Below are 27,324 nucleotides of genomic sequence, written 5' to 3'. Positions count from 1 at the left end.
CATGCTGAATGGTCCATACAGGTTTTGGAGCAACATATGTTGTCATCCAAGCAACATTATCATGGACGCCCCTACTTATTTCAGCAAGACAATGCCAAGCCACTTGTTATAACAGCGTGGATTTGTAGTAAAAGAGTGCGGGTACTTTCCTGTCTCCCATGGAAAATGTGTGGCGCATTATGAAGCGTAAAATACGACAGCGGAGACCCCGGACTGTTGAACGACTGAAGCTCTACATAAAACAAGAATGGGAAAGAATTCCACTTTCAAAGCTTCAACAATTAGTTTCCTCAGTTCCCAAACGTTTATTGAGTGTTGTTAAAAGAAAAGGTGATGTAACACAGTGGTGAACATGCTCTTTCCCAACTACTTTGGCACGTGTTGCAGCCATGAAATTCTAAGTTAATTATTATTTGCAAAAAAAAAAAAACGTTTATGAGTTTGAACATCAAATATGTTGTCTTTGTAGTGCATTCAACTGAATTTGGGTGGAAAAGGATTTTCAAATCATTGTATTCCGTTTATATTTACATCTAACACAATTTCCGAACTCATATGGAAACAGGGTTTGTAAATTGATAATTTGAACATAATTTTTAACGATAATATCAACTTTGACTTCCTCAGAAGCAGTGTTCTGTTCAGATGTCATCAGTTTGGAAAATGATGTTTCTCAGAAAAGTTAACTGAGAATTGAACTTTTAATAATGTAAATACCTCACAAAGTGATGTTGAGCCTGACAGGATTGAAATGTATTTTACGGGTGATGTTTTTTTAAGTACCTTCTGGAAATACTCGTGCTTCCTGCGGTGTGCAGTGTAAGCGTTCCCAAAGGGCGCGTTCCTTTCCCCGCTGTGCGCCATCACCGGCTCTGTGACGGCTTGGAAACGCTGGAGAAAAGGTGGCGCGCTTTGCTTTGCTGTACGCAGACTTTATAACCTCCGCCAAAGAGGTGATGTTTTCTCCAGGTTAGTTAGCAACATCAATCAAAAAGTTATGGACAGATTTTGATTACATTTCCATCATATGTTAGAAAAAACAATTCCTCTTATCTACTACAAACACCCTTCTCCCACTTTCTAGGGCCCCGCCGTGCCACTCCCTTGCTCTGCAGATGATTTTGTGAGAAATACTTTATTTTAAGATCGGCCAACGCAAAAGCGCCAGAAAAAACTACACTGAGCAAGATTTTGTTTAATACCGTAACATGTGATGGTATTATGTGAGGATTTTGAAACTGCAATACTGCGGAATCAACAAATGTGTTTTTAACACTGTGTCCCACAACATGCGGATGGATGGATGGATGGATGGATAATGCATACATACCAAGTTTGCTCAGCTTGTTGACTGGGCCAGTGGAGGCGGCACATGCGGCCCACAGTGTCATTGGCCTTGGGGAAAGTCTTGATGATGCTGAACACGGGATAAGGAATCATGATAAGGAGTGACAGCACCCAGGTAGCCGCAATAACACGGTATGCGTGGGATTTGGTTTGCCATGCTCTGGACTTCAGTGGGTTGCAGATGGCACTATATCGCTCAATGGCAATTGCCACCAGGCTGAAGGTAGAGATGCTGACGGAGAGTCCTAAAAGGTGGAGAAAACAGGCAATATGTTTAATACCCGGGTCCATCTAAGGGACATCTAATTGTTTAAAAGGTATATCTGCCTCTGAGAGGCTTAGGAATGTTGAACATTCCTTCAGTCATCTCCTCAACCAAGTATAACATGAATCCTTTCACTCTTTTAAATAAATGATAAATGGGTTGTACTTGTATAGCGCTTTTCTACCTTCAAGGTACTCAAAGCGCTTTGACACTACTTCCACATTTACCCATTCACACACGCATTCACACACTGATGGAGGGAGCTGCCATGCAAGGCGCCAACCAGCACCCATCAGGAGCAAGGGTGAAGTGTCTTGCTCAGGACACAACGGACGTGACGAGGTTGGTACTAGGTGGGATTTGAACCAGGAACCCTCGGGTTGCGCACGGCCACTCTCCCACTCCGCCACGCCGTCCCTTTTCCCACTTAATGGTGGGGTAATTCTTCCTGTAAGGATGTTAGTACATCTTCATGCATTCCTTTTGTACAAAATGAGACATAAAACCACAATGATCCTACAGTAAACCTGGATGTCAGCAGCAGTTACAAATGAGAGCCATGAGACAACGCCAGCAGCATCATCTTTGGCTGCAACATATAGTAAACATTATTTTGCTGATGCAACCTGTCCAAGCTAGACACATGTAGTCTCATTTTTGCATGTAAGGAATATAACAGCCGTAGGCATTTCTAGTCTGTTTACAAGAAACATGTTTGAGGACTGATCAATGACCCTCCATCTTGAAGAAACTGTTCTCAGGATTGGTTTATGAAAATCACTTACTAAAATGCATGTATTACCTAAAATTGCAGGAACCAAGAAACAAGGAGGAATGTGGATTTGGTGCACTGGATTTCTTCAAATCTTGTGCCAATGGGAACAGAGCAGTGTTTCCCCTCATTTCTCATGCGCCTCAGCAAACACAAAAGCTAGCTGAGCATTCTTGGACCACATGTAAGCACCTGACAATATTACACCTGTCCCAGCTGACCGTATTACACCTGGGCATGTCGTTAAAGTGCATCCTCTATGGGGTCTTAGGGCACTAGCAGGTTAAGCCCTTTACTACTGTTACCCCAGGTGGTCCTTGGCAAAGGCCTAGTTCCTGACTTCCCCCTAGCCAGGGATACGTTGAAGACCTCAATGGCGGAGCAGGAGGAAGACAGAAAATTTAAGAACTACCACAACGGCTGCTATGGCGGAAGAAGGTACAGCAGAAAAGAGTTCCCAGTGGTCTTGGACTCCATGCCAATGAATCCAGACCCGATTCTGTCAAGGATGGTGTGGTGACTGTCTGTGCACCAGTCTCCCCACCTTGAACTAAGTCATGTCTAGGATGGTGTGGTGACTGTCTGTGCACCAGTCTCCCCACCTTGAACTAAGTCATGTCTAGGATGGTGTGGTGACTGTCTGTGCACCAGTCTCCCCACCTTGAACTAAGTCATGTCCAGGATGGTGTGGTGACTGTCTGTGCACCAGTCTCCCCACCTTGAACTAAGTCATGTCCAGGATGGTGTGGTGACTGTCTGTGCACCAGTCTCCCCACCTTGAACTAAGTCATGTCTAGGATGGTGTGGTGACTGTCTGTGCACCAGTCTCCCCACCTTGAACTAAGTCATGTCTAGGATGGTGTGGTGACTGTCTGTGCACCAGTCTCCCCACCTTGAACTAAGTCATGTCTAGGATGGTGTGGTGACTGTCTGTGCACCAGTCTCCCCACCTTGAACTAAGTCATGTCTAGGATGGTGTGGTGACTGTCTGTGCACCAGTCTCCCCACCTTGAACTAAGTCATGTCTAGGATGGTGTGGTGACTGTCTGTGCACCAGTCTCCCCACCTTGAACTAAGTCATGTCTAGGATGGTGTGGTGACTGTCTGTGCACCAGTCTCCCCATGTTCAACAAAGTCACGCACAGGCATCCTCCATAAAGGAATACACCCCTACGAGGAAGATCCTCACACTCGTTCAAGTGAGCGCCGATGATTACACCTGTCCCAGCTGACCGTATTACACCTGGGCATGTCGTTAAAGTGCACCCGGCAGTGGAGGCTCCCTCTATCGGGTCTTGGGGCACTAGGAGGTTAAACCCTTTACTGCTGTTACCCCAGGTGGTCCTTGGCAAAGGCCTAGTACCTGACTGCCCCCTAGCCAGGGATACGGTGAAGACCTCAACGGCGGAGCAGGCGGAAGACGGTAGATGTAAGAACTAGCACAACGGCTGCGATGGCGGGAGAAGGCTGCAGCAGAAAAGGGTTCCTAGTGGTCTTGGACTCCAATGCCACTGGATCCTGACCCGATTCTGTCAAGGATGGTGTGGTGACTGTCTGTGCACCAGTCTCCCCACGTTAAACAAGGTCACTCACAGGCATCCTCCATAAAGGGATACACCCCTACCAGGAAAATCGTCATACTCGTTTGAGTGACCGCGTATGGCTGCGATGGCTGAAGACTGTCTGTGCACCAGTCTCCCCACGTTAAACTAAGTCACGCACCCTACTGTCCCAGCTGACAGTATCACACCTTTCCCAGCTGACCATATTACACCTGTCCCAGCTGACCGTATTACACCTGTCCCTCCTGACCGTATTACCCCTGTCCCAGCTGACAATATTACACCTGTCCCAGCTGACTCTATTACACCTGTCCCAGCATACATTATTACACCCATCCCAGCTGACCGTATTACACCTGTCCCAGCTGACAATATTACACCTGTCCCAGTTGACAATATTACAACTGTCCCAACTGACAATATTACACCTGTCCCAGTTGACAATATTACAACTGTCCCAACTGACAATATTACACCTGTCCCAGCTGACTGTATTATACCTGTCCCAGCTGACCGTATTACACCTGTCCCAGTTGACAATATTACAACTGTCCCAACTGACAATATTACACCTGTCCCAGCTGACTGTATTATACCTGTCCCAGCTGACCGTATTACACCTGTCCCAGTTGACAATATTACAACTTTTCCAGCTGACTGTATTATACCTGTCCCAGTTGACAATATTACAACTGTCCCAGCTGACTGTATTATACCTGTCCCAGTTGACAATATTACAACTGTCCCAGCTGACAATATTGCACCTGTCCCAGCTGACTGTATTATACCTGTCCCAGCTGACTGTATTACACCTTTCCCAGCTGACTGGATTACACCTGTCCCAGCTGACAATATTACACCTGTCCCAGCTGACAAGTTTAATGTCTTAAACTAAATACGGAGATCCAGTTTGGTGAATATGGTTGCAGGTGCCAAGGACTCAAAAGAAGAGTTGAGTAGTGGAAGAGGGGACTTATTCTTAATGGTGGTGTTGTTTAGGTGACTGTAATCAATGCAGGGGCGGAGGGACCCATCCTTCTTGGCCACAAAAAAGAATCCCGCCACCAGTGGACACTTGGACGGGGTAATGATGTCCGAGGCAAGGCTCTCAGTGAGGTCATTCTTCATAGCCTCTTTCTCTGGAAGAGACAATTTGTAAAGGAGGATCGACGGCTGGGTAGCGTTAAGGGAGTAGCTCAATGGCACAGTAGTAGGGTCTATATGAGGGTAGTCCCAGAGCACGTACCTTGCTGAAGACCTCGGCTAAGTCATGGTAGCAAGCAGGAACCAAGGATAGATTGGCCTGGGGAGTCGTGGTAGTGGAGTGGTGGACCGGAGGAGATGCTGACCCAAGATAGTCGGCCATGCAGGGTGTGTTCCAAGCCAGAATTCTGCTGGAAGCCCAAGAGATATGGGGGTTGTGGTGATGAAGCTAAGATCTTCCTACAACAAGTGGGGATACTAGAGCTTCCATCACCCATAAACTGAATGTCTCCTTGTGGTTACCAGAAATGGTCATGGAAAGGGGCTCCGTACGGTACTTGATGGGGCCCAATGGTCGTCCATCTAGGGACTGTGCAGACAGCGTCTTGTCCAGGGAGATCAGGGGAATGCCCATCTGCCGGGCGAACACGTAGTCCAAAAGACTTTCGTCAGCTCCAGAGTCCATGAATGCCTACACATGAATGCTTCTCTTGTCCCAGGCCAGAGTAGCGGGTAGCAATATATTGGGCTTTTCTTCTTTATGGGGGAATAAAGTATGGCTCACCAGGATCCCCTCTGCTGGTGAGCCTGATCTTTTGGCTTCGCAGGGCAATTATACCGGATATGTCCGGCAAGACCGCAGTAGAGGCAGAGGCGCTGCCTGTACCTCCTCTCCCTTTCCTTTATGGGAAAACGTGTCCTTTCCAACTGCATGGGCTCTGGGGTTGCCTTTTGTGGTAGCAGGGGAACGGTATGTTTCCACTTCTGCCTCGAAGGTAGGCAGAGTTTGGTTCCTAGAGCCAGCTCTCTGGTCTCGCTCTGCTGTCCATTCACAAAGTCTTATGTCGAATTGGAGGGCCAGTTCGATGAGGTCCTTGCAGGAATTAGGTCTGTCTCTCGGCAGACCGTCCTTAATCTCCTCAGAATGGCCGCGATGGAATGCGCTTTGGAGCGCCCGGTCATCCCAACCGCTGTCCGCCGCCAAGGTCCGGAATTCTAGGGTGTAGGCTGCCACGGAGCGTGAGACCTGTGAGATGGAGTGCAGACGTCCGGCCTCGTACCCCCCATCCTTGGGGTGATCAAAAAAGGGCCGAAATTTAGCACGGAACTCAGAATAGTGGGAGTTGAGCCCCACGGTCCTGTCGACTCCGGCAGTAGCCCACTTGAGAGCTGGACTGGAAAGCAAGGCAAAAAAACAAAAACCCTCTACATAGTTTAAAGTCCCATCAAAGGGTCTAGGACTGGCAATCCTGGGCTCTTGTTCCAGAATACTGTGTTCAGGTCCCCGGACTTGAGAAGCATGCGGAGGTACCACAGGTCCTGGACTGGCCCAAGGGCATATGATGTCCAGCCTGGAATATAGACGAGTAAAGGCTTTCTCTAGGTTGTCCTCAAAGGCAGAAAAACAAACCTGATGTTCGCTCACGACGGAGCCAAGGATAGCCAGGTCGGAAATTCTGGATGTCCGGGACTGGGGCTTGCCGTTGTCGCCTTGTTCCGACATTTTGTGGCCAGAACGTACTGTTATGTACAGAGAAGGGAAGGAGGCGACAACCAGGGCAGAACTGCGGTTTCACAGGGCTTATTTAAACCTTTGATGAATATGTGGAGTGTGTATGCTACTCTAAGTGAATGAGTGTAGACTATGTGCAATATTATTAATGTAAATGTTACCAGGGGTTGTTGTCTGTGAGTGTTGGTTGTATATTTCGTCGAATCACGAGGGGCAATGTGAAGTTTGTGGACAGGCAAGAGGTCGTGGGCAGGAGTGAGGCAACGTGGTCTGGGTCCGAGCAGGGTGGTCGTGGATCAAGGAGGGCACTCAGGAATCCGGGTGGGTGTCAAGTGACACGTCACGATCATGGAAGACAGGGGAGTAGCTGTGGAAGACACAATGTACATGAACCAGGGAAACACGGAGAAAGAGAGAGGGCAAAACAAGGGCGAGTAAATCACGGGAGAAGGGAATGCCAGACGTGATGCTTACTGGAAGGTTAGTGACGTTCTGGCAAAGGTTCCTCGGATACGCTGGTCTTCATGCCGCTCCCTCTCATCCACACCAGGTGTGTTGATTACTGATTGTCTGCAGACTCATCACTGCGTGAGCGTGCTGCACTCAGTGCGAGCAGGGGCATGTCTGAGTGCGCTGTCAGCGGAGGTGCCAGCAGCTCCAGCTGCCGAAGAAACGTGTGTTCGACTCTGCGCCGTGACCCAGTTTGTGTTACACGTTCCTAACTTGATTCAAAGATCCCTATTATTTAACATTGACAGCAACACTTATTCATCTCAACTTTTATGACACAATATTCTATAACTGAAAGATTTAAATGAAAAATAAATATTTACATAAATGTTATTAAATATGTATTTAATTACTTTTGTTTTTACAAAAGCCCAGGCCAAGATCACATTGTTGTGCAGCCAAACAATCGCAGAGAGTGTTTATGTAGCAAGTAAAAGGGCAAATCTAATTGATGGTCAGGGAAGTAGAGAGACACTTGTCATTACTGAAATCATTTCAAAGTTTTCCATAACTGTTCCATATATGTGAAAAAAAGTCATTGTCTCATTTGAGTGCAAAAAGTAGTGTGCTGGGTCAAAGGTTGGCTTCCCATATTTGAAATATATTCATCCTGATCTATTTCGAGTCTACAAAATCATTAAAGGCTAATCTGCAAGGCTAGCTAGTTGCCATTGATGACACAGTACCTGATTTACTGTATATGGCAGTTTTCAACGCTTTAAACAAAGTAAAAACACTTGCCAACACTTTTAACTTGTACATTTCAACAGTTTGGTACCTTGCGCTGATCAGAGCTCAATTGGAGTTGTCAAAGGAGATCACTCTCTGTGGTCTAAAAACACTCCCAAACTCCTGCAGATTGATCTTCGCGTGGCTTTGGGTTGCTAGGCAACTGCTTTAGTCGCTAGTCTCACTGATGCTTCTAGTTTGTTCTTTTCAGCAAATCTGTGGCTCTCACTGACCAACAGCAGTTCGAAGACGTGCTAAAATTCCTCTGTAGCTGAGACCACAATCTGAAGTCAGGAACATCCATCCATCCATCCATTTTCTACCGCTTAATCCCATTTTTGGGGTCGCAGAGCGCTGGTGCCTCTCTCAGCTACAATCGGGCGGAAGGCGGAGTACACCCTGGACAAGTTGCCACCTCATCGCAGGGCCAACACAGAAAATAGCAAGAGTGGAGTTTTTGTCTCCGCGTCATTTCCCGTTGAGAGGAGGAGACGTAAGCATGTCATGACAAAACCATCCTGTGTATTATGTTGTAAAGACAAATAAACGCCGAGAGCGTATTATGGAGTGTAGATGGTGAAATCCCCAAATTCCTTGCAGTCGCTGGTTGAGAAATGTTGTTCTTACACAATTTACTCAGGCATTTGTTGACAAAGTGGTGACCCTCGCCCCGTCCTTGTTTGTGAACGAGTGAGCATTTCATGGAAGCTGCTTTTATAGCCAATCATGGCACCCACCTGTTCCCAATTAGCCTGCACACCTGTGGGATGTTCCAAATAAGTCCTTGATGAGCATTCCTCAACTTTCCCACTCTTTTTGCCACTTGTGCCAGCTTTTTTGAAACATGTTGCAGGCATCAAACTCCAAATGAGCTAATAGTTGCATAAATTAAGTTTACCAATTTGAACGTTACATTTCTTGTCTTTGCAGTCTTTTCAATTGAATATAAGTTGAAAAAGATCTGCATTTTGTTTGTATTTACCATTTACACAACGTGACAACTTCACTGCTTTTGCTTTTGTATTTTAAGCTCCATCTTTCATGTCACCTCTTCTTGCAGAGTTTGTGATTTTGGTTGGAGAATCTGCAGTTCTTGCTGGTGGTGGGAGGACTCTTTCCAGAAGGGTTTCTCCTGTTTCCCAAACTCCTTTGCTTCCTCTCAGGATAGATGTGACAATGTCTTGGTAAAACTGTTGTCCTTTCCTCGCTTCTCTTAATCCCATCAAACAGGTCCTCTGCCATCTTGAAGAGTGTCCTCTTGTTGTGTCTGTGATGCTCCTCACTGTCCAGGACAAACCACCTCAGTCTGCTGCATCGTCCATGAGAGGCTCTCTGTTGTGTCGCTCACATTTTGGGATTCAGCTTTCAGCTTTTGGGAAATGTGGTGGTTGGTGATGCTTGGTCTATTACCTTCTGCAGTTTAATATATTTTGGCGAGTCAAAATATATTACACTGCAGAGAATGATGGGCCAAATAATTTCCCATGGAACATATTTATTTTTACAATACTGCAGAACAGGAAGATTTAGTTTGACAGGAGCAGAGTCAATCGTCCTCGTTATGTACGTATTACCTCTTTCTTGTGTTAAGAACACAATACGATTGTACTGCAAAACAATACCACATTACTGAAAACCAATATTGTTACTATACAATAACACCACACAAATATTACATTTTTTTTATTTATTATTATTATTATTTTGTTATATTATTTCCCCACACACATTCTCCTTATAAATTGACTCAAAAACACTATTTCAATTTCGCAATTTCCTTGACAATAAAAGCATATTATTTTCTATACTATACCTTTGACTCTAAGACAAAATTACCCTATTGACCTTAAATTACTGTGACCGTCTTTTTAAGCATTGTTTTAATTACTGTTTTATCCTGTTAGCTATTACTCCAGTGAATCTTATTCATTAAATTAAATCTATATGAAGCCGATGTCTCTCTCTTTATTCCTAATCATCCATCCATCCATTTTCTACCGCTTATTCCCTTTGGGTTCGCGGGGGGCGCTTGTGCCTATATCAGCTACAATCGGGCAGAAGGCGGTGTACACCCTGGACAAGTCACCATCTCATCACAGTATTCCTGATCAATAATTATTCATTTGAATGAATATAAAGTATTTGACAGTTTTCTATGAGCTCAAACCAAATACACACAGTGGTGTAGCTTTAACTCCAATACACATGCAACATTTATCATTGTCTAATATTTGAGTCGGCACCAGTGAAGCAACACACTTTTTTAAAAAATCTTAGCTGTGCATTTAGCATAGTATTTTAATGGACACAAGTACAGTACAGGCACCATACTTGCCAACCCTCAGAATTTTTCCAGGACACTCGCGAATTTCAGTGCATAGAAGGAAGCTTCCGCCACTATAGGCATTCTGGCTTTCTAAAGCCCAGCTCCCTTTGGGAATGCACAAAAAAACGAGGACTAAGTGGAAACTAACATACTTGGAAGCCTCAAACAAGCGAACAGCGCTCAACAGCATCCATCAGTAGACAATGTACCGACAAGGAAAATAGCCACGGCTTAACCAAAATAGTCTTGATTGTTCATATGAAACAGGTGTGTGGAGCAGCGCTCAGAGGCGGTAGTAAAGCTACTGTAGGCTAACACACACAAAACAGGAAGTACAACCAAACTAAGAGTGCTTCACATGAACTAAAACACCATACATAGGAAACGCAAAAACTCAAAACTTAACTGTCAAGCAGGGCGTTACTGTACCCTCTCTTTAAAGGAAGCGGACTTTTGATCATATTATTTACTATGACACAGTGTTGGGCCATGTCCAAGTGGATAGGAGGATAAGATAGGTCTTTATTGCCATTGCACAAGTACAATGAAACTTTGTTTTCAGCACAAACCTGTTGAAGATTAGACAAACAAACAGTGTACAGGGTTACAGAACAAGAATGCTGACGGGTCGCCATAAGACGCCCCGTAAAAGATGGGAAAAAGGTAAACGCTGGGGAAGGATGAGTAAAAAACTACAATCCAGACTGGGCTCCTAAGGGGGCCCAGTCTGGAGTGGGATAAAACCTCCATAGCAAAGCACATATACATATTACAACATGCATCTCGAGATATCTAGCAACAGAGGGAAGGTAGTTCAAGGTCATGGTGGTAGGCCGCAGCTCTCAGGCGCTGACCATCCATTCATCACCCCTATGGGATTTGTGTTGAGGGCGTTGGGTTGGGGGTGGATGGGGTGTGTATGTGTGGCGTAAATTTTCTTGGATGTGTGTGTGTGTGTGTGTGTGTGTGTAAGCCCGTAGTGTGTATCTGTTCCGCGGCCTTGATGTATTGCAGTCGCTAGTCCAAAGTCAATAACAACAGGTGTGTGTCCATGAGAGACAAAAAGGAAGTTTGTTGTGTCTTCGCTGCGCTGTCCTTTGGGAGAGTCTCGAAGCCAGAGAAACAATCCAAGTTAAAATGATTTTTTATGCAAGTGAAAATAAAATTTGCTTTTCTCTCTAAAATTGTCTATGACTGGTCCTCAAACCTGCGGGGTAGACAGTCCGATGTAATCCACAGTTCTTCCCGCATCCTCCAATCATTTGTGGCAGCTTTGGGGTACTTTGAAGACTGCCAGCAACTTCCAATTTGTGGACAAACCAGAGCAACACTTACTCCAATCAGCAGATGTCCTGTTGTCCTAATTCCGAATAGGTGGACATCTTCACGTCCTCGACAGAAAAGGGTCGCCAGGCACGCAGCACTCCTCCTTCTTCTCCCAAGAGTCTGTCGTGTGTCCAGCAACAACCGCTTCGTCATGACAGCAGGTTCCCCCAAACCCAAGATCTTGTCAATTTTGTTGAGGCTAGTTAATAGTTCCAATGTTTGGATTTGGAGAGCAGTACAAAAAGAGACAACAAGAAAGTTAAGACAAGACAAAACAAAGAAGCAAGCAGGAGAGATAAGGAAGAGGAAAGGGTAGCGTCCACCCTCGCTGAGTGCCAGAGAGAAAAGAAAGAAAAAAATGTGTTCTTCTCTTACATAAGTATTGTGAATGATAGGCAAAATAAAATAAACAAGTGCAGTTCCCCTTTTGGGTAAGGATCCCATACGTATCAAAATAAAAACAGAGTAAGTCCAAAGTTACAGGAGGGTGGAGGGATCAAACATATCCAGGCAATCCAGTGTGTGGATTGCCTGGATATGTATTTTTGTCGTCAGCGGGGAAGAGTCAAATGCCACTGCAGCTGGCGAGGCGAGCGTCCACGGAACGACCACCACTGTGGCTAACAAGGAGGTGGACATGAGTGGGAATGCGTAACCAGCAGCTGTCAAGGTCCACACTGCCGATGGCTCAGAGGGCGTCCATTAAACAACCATCTTTGCGGCAGATGAGGAGGAATGCAGGCAAGACTGGTGTTTCTGCAGCAGACGAGAAGGGCGAGATGCCAGGCGGGCGCTTCTGCAGCAGGTGAGCTGGAAGCTGAGCAGAATGCAGACCAGGATGCAGAGCAGGATGCTGCGTCTCAATCAGACCCACCAAAGACGGAGCTGTAGATGGCATGGAACCCACTAGAAGCAAAGCTGAAAGGGGCGTCGGGCCCAATGGAGGCAAGACTGGAAGTGGCGCTAAAGGTGCCTACTCTCATGAAGAGGCGGGTGGCGGCCTCCTTGCTGGAGTAAGTGCTGGGGGTGGTAGCCTTGCTGGAGGGATCTGTAGATCCCCAGCTGCACAGATGCCAATACTAGCCCCCCTTAGAAAGCAGATTCCAGACTCTCGCTGACGGCAGGAGCTGTTTACCCACGGTCTCCAAAGAAGCAGAAGCCAAGGGTGGAAAGGAGGTTTGGGGGAGGGTTGTTGCTCCTTATCATGCAGGATCTTCACAATGTTCGCATGTGAAGATATATGTCAAGTCCTGTTGGTTGGGATTTTTTGTAGTTTTTCTTCTGGTATGGGAGCTAGTTAGAGCTGCAATGGCTTCAAACCAGCTATTGGACCACATTGGTTTGCTGCAAAATATACTCTGGATGTTGTACCATCCCAGCACTGTTGGGGTAGGTGCGGGAAGACAAAGGCAGTCGCTTTTGTTCTGCTGGTTCCTTTTTTTCCAACTCTTTAGATATTTTTGTCTGCATTTTTGACAGCATGTCACAATCTGCTCTTGAATGGGAAGTATTCTCCCATCAGCTCCCCCTCGCAAGCACGAGCACATAAAAACACACACGGAGCTGGCGAGCTCATCCTGTCGCCTCACACCTTCACAAACATTTGTGCTAAAAATAACTCTTGTCACACAACACAACACACATCCCTGTGGTTATAATAATAAGTGAAACAAAGTTTTATATACAGTTTTACCTCTAGCCAGGAACAAAAATGCTGTCGCCTGAGCATACACACACCACATCACTATGGCAACACACGTACACACAACAAGCATGCATTGCCGCATCCCATCCAAAACTAAACCAGAAATACTGTATTAATCCATCCGTTTTCTACCGCTTGACCCTTTCAGGGACACGGGGGTGCTGGAGCCTATCTCAGCTGCATTTGGGTGGAAGGCGGGGTACACCCTGGACAAGTCACCACTTCATCATAGGGCCAACACAGATAGACAACATTCACACTCACATTCACACACGAGGGACTATTTAGTGTTGCCAATCAACCTATCTTCAGGTGCATGTCTTTGGAGGTGGGAGGAACCTATCCCCAGGTGGGAGGAAGCCGGAGTAGAACCCACGCATTCACGGGGAGAACATGCAAACTCCACACAGAGAGATCCCGAGCCCGGGATTGGCAAGCCTTTTCAAATTTAAAGTGTTACGTTTTTTATGGATTTCAATGACATGTACAAGTGTTAGGAAACTTCCATGTTCCACTATTTTTACACAGTCCAAAAAAAGGAAAAATCCTTATTAATAATGAAACTGCCGTTAGTCACGACTTATGCACTTTCCCCCCACTTAACTGGGCGTTAAATGCCTTTAACTTTAAGCGCGTAACAAACTCTGAGGCGTAAATGGGAGAGAGAGCTGCGGGTTTGGAGATGTGTTTGAGGTCAGTTGGTGGTGCAATGATCAAGACATGAGGTCTGCAACAAGCCTTGCATTGAAGTTACACAGCAGGTAAGTCTGCTCTTTGGGGATTTGCTTTGCCAGCAATAGCAACACCATCAGATTTTTGCCCTTTCTTTTCTTAATATTTAACTCATTTGCAAATTTTCACCCATACTGGGTTAGGGTTAGGTATGTTTAATAATGAAACTGTTGTATTTTGAACTTGCGTTTTGTTGTTTTTTAAATTTGGTTTATGGGTCAGCTCCTGGCTGCCACATTTTCTCTTTTCACTTTTGCACGATCTCTTCAGGCATTTTGCTTCGCTTTTTCTTCTTACATTACCTTTTTGACTGCACGAACCTTTTGCCCGTTTTTGTTGTACTTTTGCAAATCCTGGGCTTGTAAATAAGTATTTATTTTATTAACAAGTCAAAACTCGGTCTCGCATCTTGGGTTCCAGCCAAACACTTCCAGAGTTGTCCGATAATGGCTTTTTTGCCAATATCCCTCTCGACGTCCATTGCACCGGTCACCCTTTATGTGTGTGTGTGTGTCCCAAATGTTCTTCATGATACTTGAGATATGACAAAGCACAACATAAGGAGTATGGCGTCTTAATCCTTACCAGCGACCTCTAAACTGTGGCACTTACCACCTTTACAGTGTGTTGTATGTCTGGGTGTGTGACAAACACATTATTTGGACTGACTACAACGGTCCTTCTCAACTAGTAGGTCGGGCCCTCCGGGGGGGGGGGGGGGGGGTGACCCGGGGGGGTCACCTGTGACCTTGGGGAACATGCTTTTTTTCCTCCATACTAAAGTATGACAAATGCAGCACTTGGCTTCACTGTAATCACGGTGAGATGCTGGGGTGCTCTTTCCTTTAATGCTAATACTCTTACAATGTTATGTAAAGGTACAGTTATAACCAATTATATTGTATATAATTATATACTATTATAGTCATGGCGGAGCGCAAAATATTTTCTTCTTCCTGAGGGGCATAACAGAATATAACCGAGTAGTACTGCACTAAAAGCAAAATTAAGAAAAAAAAAAGTTTTCTTATTTCAAAATAAAATGAAGCTGCAAATAATTTTACATAGGACACACATGCGGGGCAGCATGGTGGCACAGGGGTTAGTGCATGTGCCTCACAATACAAAGGTTGTGAGTTCAATCCCGGGCTCAGGATCTTTCTGTGTGGAGTTTGCATGTCTTCCCCGTGACTGCGTGGGTTCCCTCCGGGTACTCCAGCTTCCTCGCACCTCCAAAGACATGCACCTGGCGATAGGCCCTTCCCACTTCCAGAGACATGCACCTGGGCATAGGTTGATTGCCAACACTAAATGGTCCCTAGTGTGTGAATGTTGTCTATCTGTATTGGCCCTGTGATGGTTGGGTTAGGGTTAGGGCTAGGCGCTAACACCCCCCGCGAACCGGAAATGGACAAGCAGTAGGAAATGGATGGATGGATGGAGGACACACATGCAGTCAAACGTGCATCCCTCTAAAAATTGTTGGAATTTTAAAGTGAATCAACAACTACAATACTGACATTCCAACGGTTTCAACACGAGATTAATCAGAAGTAAGTTTCACACAATAAACAGAATTCTTCGTGATTAATATGCTCTTTCCTGATGCTAATGTCGGTGTAAGAAATACATGAAAAAACACTCAGTTTAGTTCAAGCCAACTTGTAAACAAAGTTTTCTCACCCATAAAGTAGGTGACTATCTTGCACATGGCGGCACCAAAGATGAAATCCTCCAGTATATTGGGGATGAGGGTGAAGGGCATACAGAAGATGGCCATCATCAGGTCACTCAGGGCAAGCGAGAGCAGGAAAGAGTTGGTGACCGTTCTCATACGCTTGTTGAGAATCAGGACAGTGATGATGAGGAGGTTTCCAAATACGCTGATGATGAAGATGAGCGTGTAGAGCAGAATACGCACTGATTCCATCTCTAGGGAGAGAACATGGTCAAACATGTGATTGACAGCATCTGCATCAGAATGCAGTATTTATAGAAAGTATATGACACAGTGAGGACAGAATGCAGTATTTATAGGAAGTATATGACACAGTGAGGACAGAATGCCGTATTTATAGAAAGTTTATGACACAGTGAGGACAGAATGCAGTATTTATAGAAAGTATATGACACAGTGAGGACAGAATGCAGTATTTATAGAAAGTATATGACAGAGTGAGGACAGAATGCAGTATTTATAGAAAGTTTATGACACAGTGAGGACAGAATGCAGTATTTATAGAAAGTATATGACACAGTGAGGACAGAATGCAGTATTTATAGGAAGTATATGACACAGTGAGGACAGAATGCCGTATTTATAGAAAGTTTATGACACAGTGAGGACAGAATGCAGTATTTATAGAAAGTATATGACACAGTGAGGACAGAATGCAGTATTTATAGAAAGTATATGACAGAGTGAGGACAGAATGCAGTATTTATAGAAAGTTTATGACACAGTGAGGACAGAATGCAGTATTTATAGAAAGTATATGACACAGTGAGGACAGAATGCCGTATTTATAGAAAGTTTATGACACAGTGAGGACAGAATGCAGTATTTATAGAAAGTATATGACAGAGTGAGGACAGAATGCAGTATTTATAGAAAGTTTATGACACAGTGAGGACAGAATGCAGTGTTTATAGAAAGTATATGACACAGTGAGGACAGAATGCAGTATTTATAGGAAGTATATGACAGAGTGAGGACAGAATGCAGTATTTATAGGAAATATATGACAGAGTGAGGACAGAATGCAGTATTTATAGAAAGTTTATGACACAGTGAGGACAGAATGCAGTGTTTATAGAAAGTATATGACACAGTGAGGACAGAATGCAGTATTTATAGAAAGTATATGACACAGTGAGGACAGAATGCAGTATTTATAGAAAGTATATGACACAGTGAGGACATAATGCAGTATTTATAGAAAGTATATGACACAGTGAGGACATAATGCAGTATTTAGAGAAAGTATATGACACAGTGAGGACATAATGCAGTATTTAGAGAAAGTATATGACACAGAGGACGGAATGCAGTATTTAGAGAAAGTATATGACACAGTGAGGACAGAATGCACTGTTTATAGAAAGTATATGACACAGTGAGGACAGAATGCAGTGTTTATAGAAAGTATATGACACAGTGAGGACAGACAAAGACAAATAATACAATGGCAAAATGAAATTAGAACAGGAATCTCTACTGTGAAAAATGTATATTTATTCTTATAGTGTTTAGGTTAAAGCATGTGTGTGACATCCATCTCCTACTAAACACTCATAACAAATGTCCTGGGGAAAAGAGACAGAGGAAACTTTTTTGCTTAACAGGAAAATATGAGTACAAAGTCACAAAATCAATAGATTGAAGTGTCTTTATGACAATATTTTCCAGTTTGAAAGGGAAAGACATAGAAAAAATGGCTAAACAGCACATTGCTTTCAAAAGTATTTGTTTAACTTTAAAATGGATATTGAAATAAAACATTTCCCATTTAGTTAAGCTCAATATTAGGTATATAACGAAGTTGTAATTAGTGCGTTATTGCCATTTCAGAATGACCGTGCCAATGTCACGACATTGAACAAGAACTTGGCAGTGTGGTTTTTCCTGCTGCTATTGAGTACTAAAGTACATCTCCTGTACAGACAACGACTGCGACATTTACATCAGAAGTGTGGATGCATTTTGGCTTTACAATGAAGACAAAAAGGATGAAGCGGAAAACATGCTGGAGTCTCTCGTCAGTCTAATAAAGGAGCAGACTGGCAATTATTTCATTTTGGTGGTACTCATTTTGAAACACAGGCATACAAAAAAAAGTTTGCTGAAACTGCACTTTGTGACGTCTAAAACAGAAAAGGCATAATATGAGAAGTAACTTGTGTAATTATTCACTGGAAATGTGGTTAATGTAAAAGCAAGAAGCCAGACATGAATTTGTGAGATACTTATATTGTTCAGTGAACGTGCAGAGAATCAGCATTTTCCAAACTAATACAAAAATGTCCATGGCAGAAGACACTGGTTATCAGGAAGTTAAAATACACTTAACAAAACATCAGTTTTTTCCCCCTGTTGTTACAGTGGATGTTTACATGAATAGTTTAAAGACACTCAACCGAATGTATTATGTAAGTATTTTTGATATTTGCGTGTTACTTGACATACTACATGCGCGTAAAAATACCAATTTGTCGTAAAAAATATGATTTCAACATTTGAGCATTATTTTTGTGTTCCACTACAGTAAGTGTGTTTAACCTTAACATTCCTGTCACCTCATTTTGCACATAACAAAGTTTTTACCAAGTATTCTGTATGTCGACAATACAGCAATAATACAGTAGCCTTAAAATGGAACTGCCTTTTTTTTGTAGAATTTTGACTACAATTTACAATCCTTGTGAGAGGGAGGAACACACGTCCTTTTTTTTTAAATCACACATTCTAACTGGCAAATAAACTTACAATGGAGCCAAAGGGAGTAATGCTTCTGTTTCAACCGAAAATCCCAATACATAAAAATCCAAAAAGTACCAACAAAACTTTATTTACATGTTGTGACCTAAATATGAACAAGGTATTAGCAATATTGGTTTTATAAGTGCTAACATTAAGGACTTACATTTAGCGGCACATTGAGAGAGACAACGTCCTATATTGACATCTTTAGCTGGTGAGCTCCTTTCTTGCCTGGGAGCCCGCAAAAATGTATTGTAGATTTAAAATCATGTCTCTCACCTTGATAGTAAAAGTGTTAGGGTAAGGGTTGGTGGTTAACCATAACCCCAAACCTAACCCATAAATGGTGCATATCGCTCACCTTGATAGTAAAAGTGTTAGGGTAAAGGTTGGGGGTTAACCTTAACCCTAACCCTACCCCAAAATAGTGAAAAAGATTGTAAAAGGATTGTGAGCCATTCTTCATCTAAAGGAGAAAACAGTAAATACTAACAGTTGGCATCCCACGTTGTCCAATAAATGATATTCATTTATGTTTGTCTCTCATGATGTCTTGAGTATGTCGTAATCAGTTGAAGAAACAAGCGGGCGTTGTGATGCGTCTGTGAAATAAATGCTTAAAATGATGAAAATACTTACATATGACTTCTTATTATGAATGTGCCTCTTACATGACTTGGTGTATATAAAACCTTGTTGAACAAGAGGTTAGTTCCACAAAGGTTGATTCCTTAAGCATCATGGATTGCAGGAAAGCATGGACACAGAAGCACAGCATCATTCAGTTTGAGAGTGAAAGCATGTGACAGGACGAGGTCGAGAAAGGCTGAGCACTGCACTGACTGAGCACCCTGATTCAGGATGGCGGTCAGGCAGATGTCCCAAAGTCTGGACTGAACACCCTGATTCAGGATGGCGGTCAGGCAGATGTCCCAAAGTCTGGACTGAGAACCCTGATTCAGGATGGCGGTCATGCAGATGTCCCAAAGTCTGGACTGAGCACCCTGATTCAGGATGGCGGTCATGCAGATGTCCCAAAGTCTGGACTGAGCACCCTGATTCAGGATGGCGGTCATGCAGATGTCCCAAAGTCTGGACTGAGCACCCTGATTCAGGATGGCGGTCAGGCAGATGTCCCAAAGTCTGGACTGAACACCCTGATTCAGGATGGCGGTCAGGCAGATGTCCCAAAGTCTGGACTGAGAACCCTGATTCAGGATGGCGGTCAGGCAGATGTCCCAAAGTCTGGACTGAGAACCCTGATTCAGGATGGCGGTCAGGCAGATGTCCCAAAGTCTGGACTGAGCACCCTGATTCAGGATGGCTGTCACGCAGATGTCCCAAAGTCTGGACTGAGAACCCTGATTCAGGATGGCGGTCAGGCAGATGTCCCAAAGTCTGGACTGAGCACCCTGATTCAGGATGGCTGTCATGCAGATGTCCCAAAGTCTGGACTGAGCACCCTGATTCAGGATGGCGGTCACGCAGATGTCCCAAAGTCTGGACTGAGCACCCTGATTCAGGATGGCGATCATGCAGATGTCCCAAAGTCTGGACTGAGCACCCTGATTCAGGATGGCTGTCATGCAGATGTCCCAAAGTCTGGACTGAGCACCCTGATTCAGGATGGCGGTCATGCAGATGTCCCAAAGTCTGGACTCAGCACCCTGATTCAGGATGGCGGTCAGGCAGATGTCCCAAAGTCTGGACTGAGCACCCTGATTCAGGATGGCTGTCACGCAGATGTCCCAAAGTCTGGACTGTGTACCCTGATTCAGGACTGCTGTCACGCAGATGTCCCAAAGTCTGGACTGAGCACCCTGATTCAGGATGGCTGTCACGCAGATGTCCTAAAGTCTGGACTGAGCACCCTGATTCAGGGTGGCGGTCAGTCAGATATCCCAAAGTCTGGAGCAAAGCAGTGGGCGGTGACCGGGGGGAAGAAAACAATCCAGGCAAAATAATTGCTGAAAATGGGAGAGGACTTCCAGCAAAGCATAAAAGGGACAGCGCTTCAACATCCAAAGTGTCCCACAAAGAGTTAGCGTCTGACAGTATGAAGCCAATTGAGGTAACAATTGGAAAGTACACCTGCATAAAAGTACACATTGTTAAAGGGCAACTGCACTTTTTTTTATTTATTTTGCCTATCATTCACCATCAGTATGAAAGATATGACGATGGATGGATTTTTAAAAATGCATTGTAAATATTAAACTAATGCGATCAAAAGTCCGCTTACAATAGACCCTATGGGAGCTGGTCAATCCTGCCTATAGAGCCCCTAACATTTAAAACTTACCTATTGTGATCATTTTAAGCATACGTGGCACATTCATTTAAAAAACGCATCACTTTTGCTTATTTTTTTTTAATCTTCTATCCGTTTACCTGTATGTCATCTTCTTTGTAAGGGACGCTGGAAGCCGGCAGACCCATCAGCGATCCTGTTCTGTCTCCCTGTAATGTTTGTCTGATCTTGAATGGGATTGTGCTGAAAATTGTAATTTTCCTGAAGGAACTCTCCTGACGGAATAAATAAAGTACTATCTAATCTAATCTATTTTTTTTTACAATCAATGATTTCTGCTCACTGCAGAGTTTGTGAGAGTCAACAAACAAAATAAAACATCACTTCCTGTACAATGGAAGCTTTCATTAGGATATGCAGACTGCTAGGATGTTCATGTATTCCTATTTAGGTGAAGAATGTCTCATAATCCTCGCATAGAAATGGGGGGGGAAACAAGGGCTTTTTGTGTCGTTCTCACCAGTTCCAAGTCGAAGTGTCCTAACTTGTCAGATTACCTACACAGATGTCTCAAGTCAAGGTGAGATGCATGATTTATGATCTAGAATAAGCTTACAGGCACCAGGGAAGCGAGGAAACAGCGGACCACTCCATGGTGTAAACATAGGGAGACACGGCAGTGGCTATGAATAGTGTGTCTTTGTTAGCGCTTATGATAACAATATTGTGTCCTGGGCATGACAATATGTGTCCTGGGCATGACGTTAAAGTGCATCCGGTAGTGGAAGGTCCTCTATGGGGTCGTGGGGCACTAGGAGGTTAAGCCCTTTACTACTGTTACCCCAGGTGGCCCTTGGCAAAGGCCTAGTACCTGACTGCCACCTAGCCAAGGATACGGTTAAGACTTCAACGGCGGAGCAGGCAGAAGACAGTAGATATAAGAACTACCACAAGAGCTGTGATGGCGTTAAAAAGGCTGCAGCAGAAAAGGTTCCCCAGTTGTCTTGGACTCCATGCCACTGGACCCTGACCCAATTCTGTCTAGGATGGTGTGGTGACTGTCTGTGCACCAGTCTCCCCACCTTAAACTAAGTCATGCACAGGCATCCTCCATAAAGGGATACACCCCTACCAGGAGGATCATCATCCTCGTTCGAGTGACTGCCGATGAATAACAATATCACTTAATTGTCAAGTCATGAAAGGTAAATTCAGTATTGTTGTCGCTTTTTGAATGGTTATTTATCGGATTGCATGGGTGGAACAGTGGAGCTTCCATTGGCTGCGTTGTATGCGGACGTTTATTGACATTTATTTAGTATTTTTCCATCCATCCATTTTATACCGCTTGTCCCTTTTGGTGTCACGGAGGGTGCTTGAGTCTATTTCCGCTGCATTCGGGCAGAAGGCAGTGTACACGCTGGACAAGTCACCACCTCATCACAGGGCCAACACAGATAGACAACGTTCACACACTAGGGACCATTTAATGTTGCCAATCAACCTATCCCCAGGTCCATGTCTTTGGAGGTCGGAGGGGCCTATCCCCAGGTGCATGTCTTTGGAGCTGGGAGGGGCCTATCCCCAGGTGCATGTCTTTGGAGGTGGGAGGGGCATAGAACGACCCCAAGCCCGGGGATCAAACACAGTACCTTTGTATTGTGAGGCACATGCTCTAACCCCTGTCCACTGTGCTGCTTTATTTAGTATAGTTTAATACTCAGCACAGCTTGTGCTTTGTACAATAACCATATGTGCCTTCTTCTTATCCCTGCAGTAGGTTTGCATTAAAGTTGTGGCAAATGACTTCCTTGACATCAGTGCTGCTGCTGAGACAACTTATCCAACTCAATTAGTTCTTCTCTTGGGAGAAATACATTGAACCTACATTACATGGACCTTTCAGATCTTACAAGCTCAGCTGCATTTAATGATTTAAAAAGTCAATATATATTGATATAATTGAGTTCATCGTTTCTATTTTGAGTGTATTCAAAGACCAAAAGGCTGCTAACTGGGAAATGGGAGAATAAACAATGCGCAGTGCATGAGCTCTATCTATCTCTAGATTTTTAAAGGTAAGCAGGCAAGCAGAAGCTAAAATTACTACAAATCCTTTAAACACATAGACTGAAAGCGTTCAGGGCCGCAATGCTCATGTAAATGTTCTTCATTTGTGTAAACATCATGACCACACTACACTAAGTATCATATTATTTACACAATACACGGGCCGTGGAAGAATACATCAGATGGTGGTGTATATGTGGAGGAAGACTTGGATCAGTATGTTAAGTTAAAGTTCAAGTACCAATGATTGTCACAAACACACTAGGTGTGGCAAAATTATTCTCTGCATTTGACCCATCACCCTTGATCATCTCCTGGGAGGTGAGGGATGTGTACCCTTAACATGGCAATCATTTATTCCTTTCTCTTTTATGGTATTGGAATCTGTATGCTCTTACACTGAAAGGAGTGTGTTTTTTATATTATGCCTCTGTTCGAGTTCCGGTAAAGTTTTCTTTATATTATTCCCCCCAGAATATATCATTACACGGTTAACCTACTCTATTTAAATGACACAACCAACAGGTTAGGGCTTCACGGTGGAAGAGGGGTTAGTGCTTCTGCCTCACAATACGAAGGTCCTGAGTAGTCAGGGTCCAATCCCGGGCTTGGGATCTTTCTGTGTGGAGTTTGCATGTTCTCCCCGTGAATGCGTGGGTTCCCTCCGGGTACTGCGGCTTCCTCCCACCTCCAAAGACATGCACCTGGGGATAGGCCTCTCTCACCTCCAAAGACATGCACCTGGGGATAGGCCCCTCCCACCTCCAAAGACATGCACCTGGGGATAGGCCCCTCCCACCTCCAAAGACATGCAACTGGGGATAGGCCCCTCCCACCACCAAAGACATGCACCTGGGGATAGGCCTCTCTCACCTCCAAAGACATGCACCTGGGGATAGGCCCCTCCCACCTCCAAAGACATGCACCTGGGGATAGGCCCCTCCCACCTCCAAAGACATGCAACTGGGGATAGGCCCCTCCCACCTCCAAAGACATGCACCTGGGCATAGGTTGATTGGCAACACTAAATGGTCCCTAGTGTGTGAATGTGAGTGTGAATGTTGTCCGTCTATCTGTGTTGGCCCTGTGATGAGGTGGCGACTTGTCCAGGATGTACCCCGCCTTCCGCCCGATTGTAGCTGAGATAGGCACAACCGCCCCCCGCAACGCCAAATGGAATAAGCAGTAGAAAATGGATGGATGGAACCAACAGGTTATGAGCCCAGGAGGGAAGTTGGAGGCCAAAGGAACAGATTATGCTTTGATGAAGATGAGAAGAATTCCGAGTTGTGGGAGACAAAGTTTTTTCAGCACGATGGTACAGGGGGTAGTGAATGTGCCTCACAATATGAACTTCCTGAGTTCAAACCCGGGCTCGGGATCTTTCTGTGTGGAGTTTGCATGTTCTCCCCGTGACTGCGTGGGTTCCCTCCGAGTACTTCGCCTTCCTCCCACCTCCAAAGACATGCACCTGGGGATAGGCCCCTCCCACCTCCAAAGACATGCACCTGGGGATGGCCCCTCCCACCTCCAAAGACATGCACCTGGGGATAGGCCCCTCCCACCTCCAAAGACATGCACCTGGGGATAAGTTGATTGGCAACACTAAATTGGCCCGAGTGTGAGAATGTGAGTGTCAATGTTGTCTATCTGTGTTGGCCCTGCGATGAGGTAGCGACTTGTCCAGCGTGTACATCACCTTCCGCCCGAATGCAGCTGAGATAGACTCTACCACCCCCAGCGACCCCGAAAGGGACAAGCGGTAGAAAATGGATGGATGGAAAAGTTTTGGGGAACATGCGCCTGCTAGGCCTCAAATCGACAATGCCAAGCGGGTGTATGGACGGTGTAGCCAGGAGTTGTGGATGCATTGCATTGTGGGTGGGTGTTGTGTGGCCTTTGTGGTGTTTTGCAGGGCGTATGTTCTCCTGAAGTGTGGGTTTGTCATTGTTTAATGTGGTTTCACGGAGTGTGGCGCGTGTTGGTGGAAGTGTTGAAGATGTTTGTATCGCCACCATTAGTGTGATCTGTGTGGCTGTGGAACAAGACCCCTGGTTTACACACATTGGGAGCAAAATAATAAACCTCTCCGTCGTTTTGATTGACGGCAGGGGGAGGGTCACACGTGATGTCACAATGTTGACCAGGTGGTTAAAGTAACCATTGGGGATCAAGTTTCACCCAGCTCTAATTGAAGGCAGACACAAATCATATACCTGGCGCATGTTAAATGATGAACTCTTAACATTGCAACACATGCCAATACGGCCGCTTTAGTTCACTAAATTGCAATTTTAAATTACATGCGGAGTTTCTTGTTGAAAACATTGCGGAATGATGACGCGTATGATGATGTGTGTTTGTCACATTATTGGTTGGAGGGGACATATTAGCTCAGCACCACTTACGGCTAAAAGTCGTCTCTCTTCATCGCATAATTACACAGTATTTTGGACATCTGTGTTGCTGAATCTTTTGCAATTTGTTCAATTAATAATGGAGACTATAAAGAACAATGCTGTAGGTGGAAAGCGGTGTATTGCAGCTGCCTTTAGCACCGAGACACAGCCGGTGTTTCTTTGTTTGTTGTGAATCTTTTACACAGAGCGGTCAAGCGAACATGTTTCTCTACGTCAACCAGCATGTTTTTGGATGGGAAAATTGTGATATATATCTTACCGGAGACATCAGTGGATTATTCCTCTTCCAGTAGCTGTCAAAAAAGGCAGCTGTGAGCTTGGATCCTCGGCTTCTCTCAGAGACACTGGCGTGTTCACCGCAGCCCTCCGACTTTGAGGTATGACTTTAAAATCTCACTAAAACACTATTAAAACAATAAGCAGGTAAGGGATCTTCCAGAATTATCCTAGTAAATGTGTCTGATTACATCTGAAATGCTCACACTGCCGCCACCTGGAGCCGTCGCTTTTCATTTTATTTTTATTTTTTTTCTAGTCCTTCACTGTCAATATCCACAAATCTTTCATCCTCGCTCAAATTAATGGGGAAATTGTCGCTTTCTCGGTCCGAATTGCTCTTCCTGCTGGTGGCTCACATTATAAACAATGTGAGGATGTGAGGAGCTCCACAAACGGTGACGTCACGCGTACATCGTCTGCTACTTCCGGTAAAGGCAAGGCTTTTTTATTAGAGACCAAAAGTTGCGAACTTTATCGTGCATGTTCTCTACTAAATCCTTTCAGCAAAAATATGGCAATATCGCGAAATGATCAAGTATGACACATAGAATGGACCTGCTATCCCCGTTTAATTAAGAAAATCTCATTTCCGTAGGCCTTTCATGAGTATCTTTGGAGTAAACAGTCTTTGTCTGTATACATTAGTAGAAGTGGTTTCCAAAAATATGTATTTATTTCCCATTGGAGATGGTATATTATAATTTGAATAAACATTCAACTTCAATGTAACTGACATTCATCTATCACTACAGAAATGGGTTATTTTCTGCAAATCATTTATGTTTCTGTTTCCATACGGCACATGTGATGCAGACCATAATGTTTCTGTTGCCATACGGCAAATGTGATGCAGCACACAGCATGAATCATTTATTCAGTGTAGCAAAAGATGTTTGCTGCAAATGTGAAGGGGAACATAAAGATGTTCATATGTTAAGGTTGCTATTACTCCAAAAGTGATATCACACCTGGCCTGCTGATGGCATTTGAAATCAGGCATGACATCAAAAAACCATAACAAAATGTCAACTTGCAATTTTTGTGCAATTTTACTATGAAGAGCATTAAGAGTGATGGAGGATGAATGGAAGGAGTGAAGAGAATGCTTGATGAGAAGAGGGGAGACTTACCTTTGGCTCTGTTGGCGGCTTTAGGAACTATTGCTTGGCTTGTGCAGCTCATATTCTTGCTGCTCAGTGTCAGGCTGATGTTGCACGGCTGGACCTCCTGCAGGGACATGTTCCATAGCTTCACCTCCTTCAGGGACATCTTCACGCCCACGGTCTCCTTTGTCAGAGAAACTTCAAGCCAAGTGGCAACAAAATAAATCTTTTCAATAAGGCAGTAGAACATCGACTAGCAAGCTTGAAGGTGCTGAATGTCGACGCACGACGTCTGCAGACTGAAGTCATAAACCTGGTCTACTGCAGCCTCGCTCTCTATACCTCTCTCTCTCTCTTTACCTCTCTCTCCCTCCCTCTCTCACTCTCTCCACTCTCTCTCTCTCTCTCCCTCTCTATCTACTTCTCCATCTCTCTCTGTCTCTCTCCCCCTCTCTCTACTGCTCCATCTCTTGCTCGCTCTGTCTCTCCTCTCTCTGTCTCTCTACCTCTCTCCCTCCCTCTCTCTCTGTCACTCTCCCTCGCTCCCCCTCTCTCTCTACTTCGCCATCTCTCTCTCTATCTATCTATCTGTCTCTCTCTCTCTGTCTGTCTCCCACCCTCTCTCTCTATTTCTCCATCTCTCACTGTCTCTCCCTCTCTGTCTGTCTCTCTACTTCTCCATCTCTTTCTCTGTCTCTCCCTCTCTCTGTGTCACTCTCTCTCTCTGTCTC

The 27,324-nt window shown here is 44.6% G+C and overlaps 1 protein-coding gene across 1 annotated transcript; it reads right to left on the bottom strand.

Moving 5' to 3' along the window:
- Positions 1-930: 930 nt before the first annotated feature.
- On the bottom strand, positions 931-27,324 carry LOC133547905 (cholecystokinin receptor-like). Its single transcript, XM_061893390.1, has 3 exons — positions 26,621-27,324; positions 15,674-15,922; positions 931-1,592 (listed from the first exon to the last, which is right to left on the bottom strand). Exons 1-3 carry the CDS (start codon positions 26,841-26,843, stop codon positions 1,270-1,272), a joined length of 795 nt encoding a protein of 264 aa, XP_061749374.1. The 5' UTR covers positions 26,844-27,324; the 3' UTR covers positions 931-1,269.

Source organism: Nerophis ophidion, unplaced genomic scaffold, assembly GCF_033978795.1.
Source record: "Nerophis ophidion isolate RoL-2023_Sa unplaced genomic scaffold, RoL_Noph_v1.0 HiC_scaffold_274, whole genome shotgun sequence".
NCBI lineage: Eukaryota > Metazoa > Chordata > Actinopteri > Syngnathiformes > Syngnathidae > Nerophis > Nerophis ophidion.
The sequence above is the reverse complement of the archived record's forward strand: the minus strand, read 5'-3'. Positions and strand labels throughout refer to the sequence as shown.

Coding starts and splice junctions, on each gene's coding strand:
- LOC133547905 (XM_061893390.1), bottom strand. CDS start 26,843: ATGTTCTACTGCCTTATTGAAAAGATTTATTTTGTTGCCACTTGGCTT. Junction 15,923..26,620: donor AGCCGCCAACAGAGCCAAAG/GTAAGTCTCCCC, acceptor TTCTCTCCCTAG/AGATGGAATCAGTGCGTATT. Junction 1,593..15,673: donor GATAGTCACCTACTTTATGG/GTGAGAAAACTT, acceptor TCCACCTTTTAG/GACTCTCCGTCAGCATCTCT.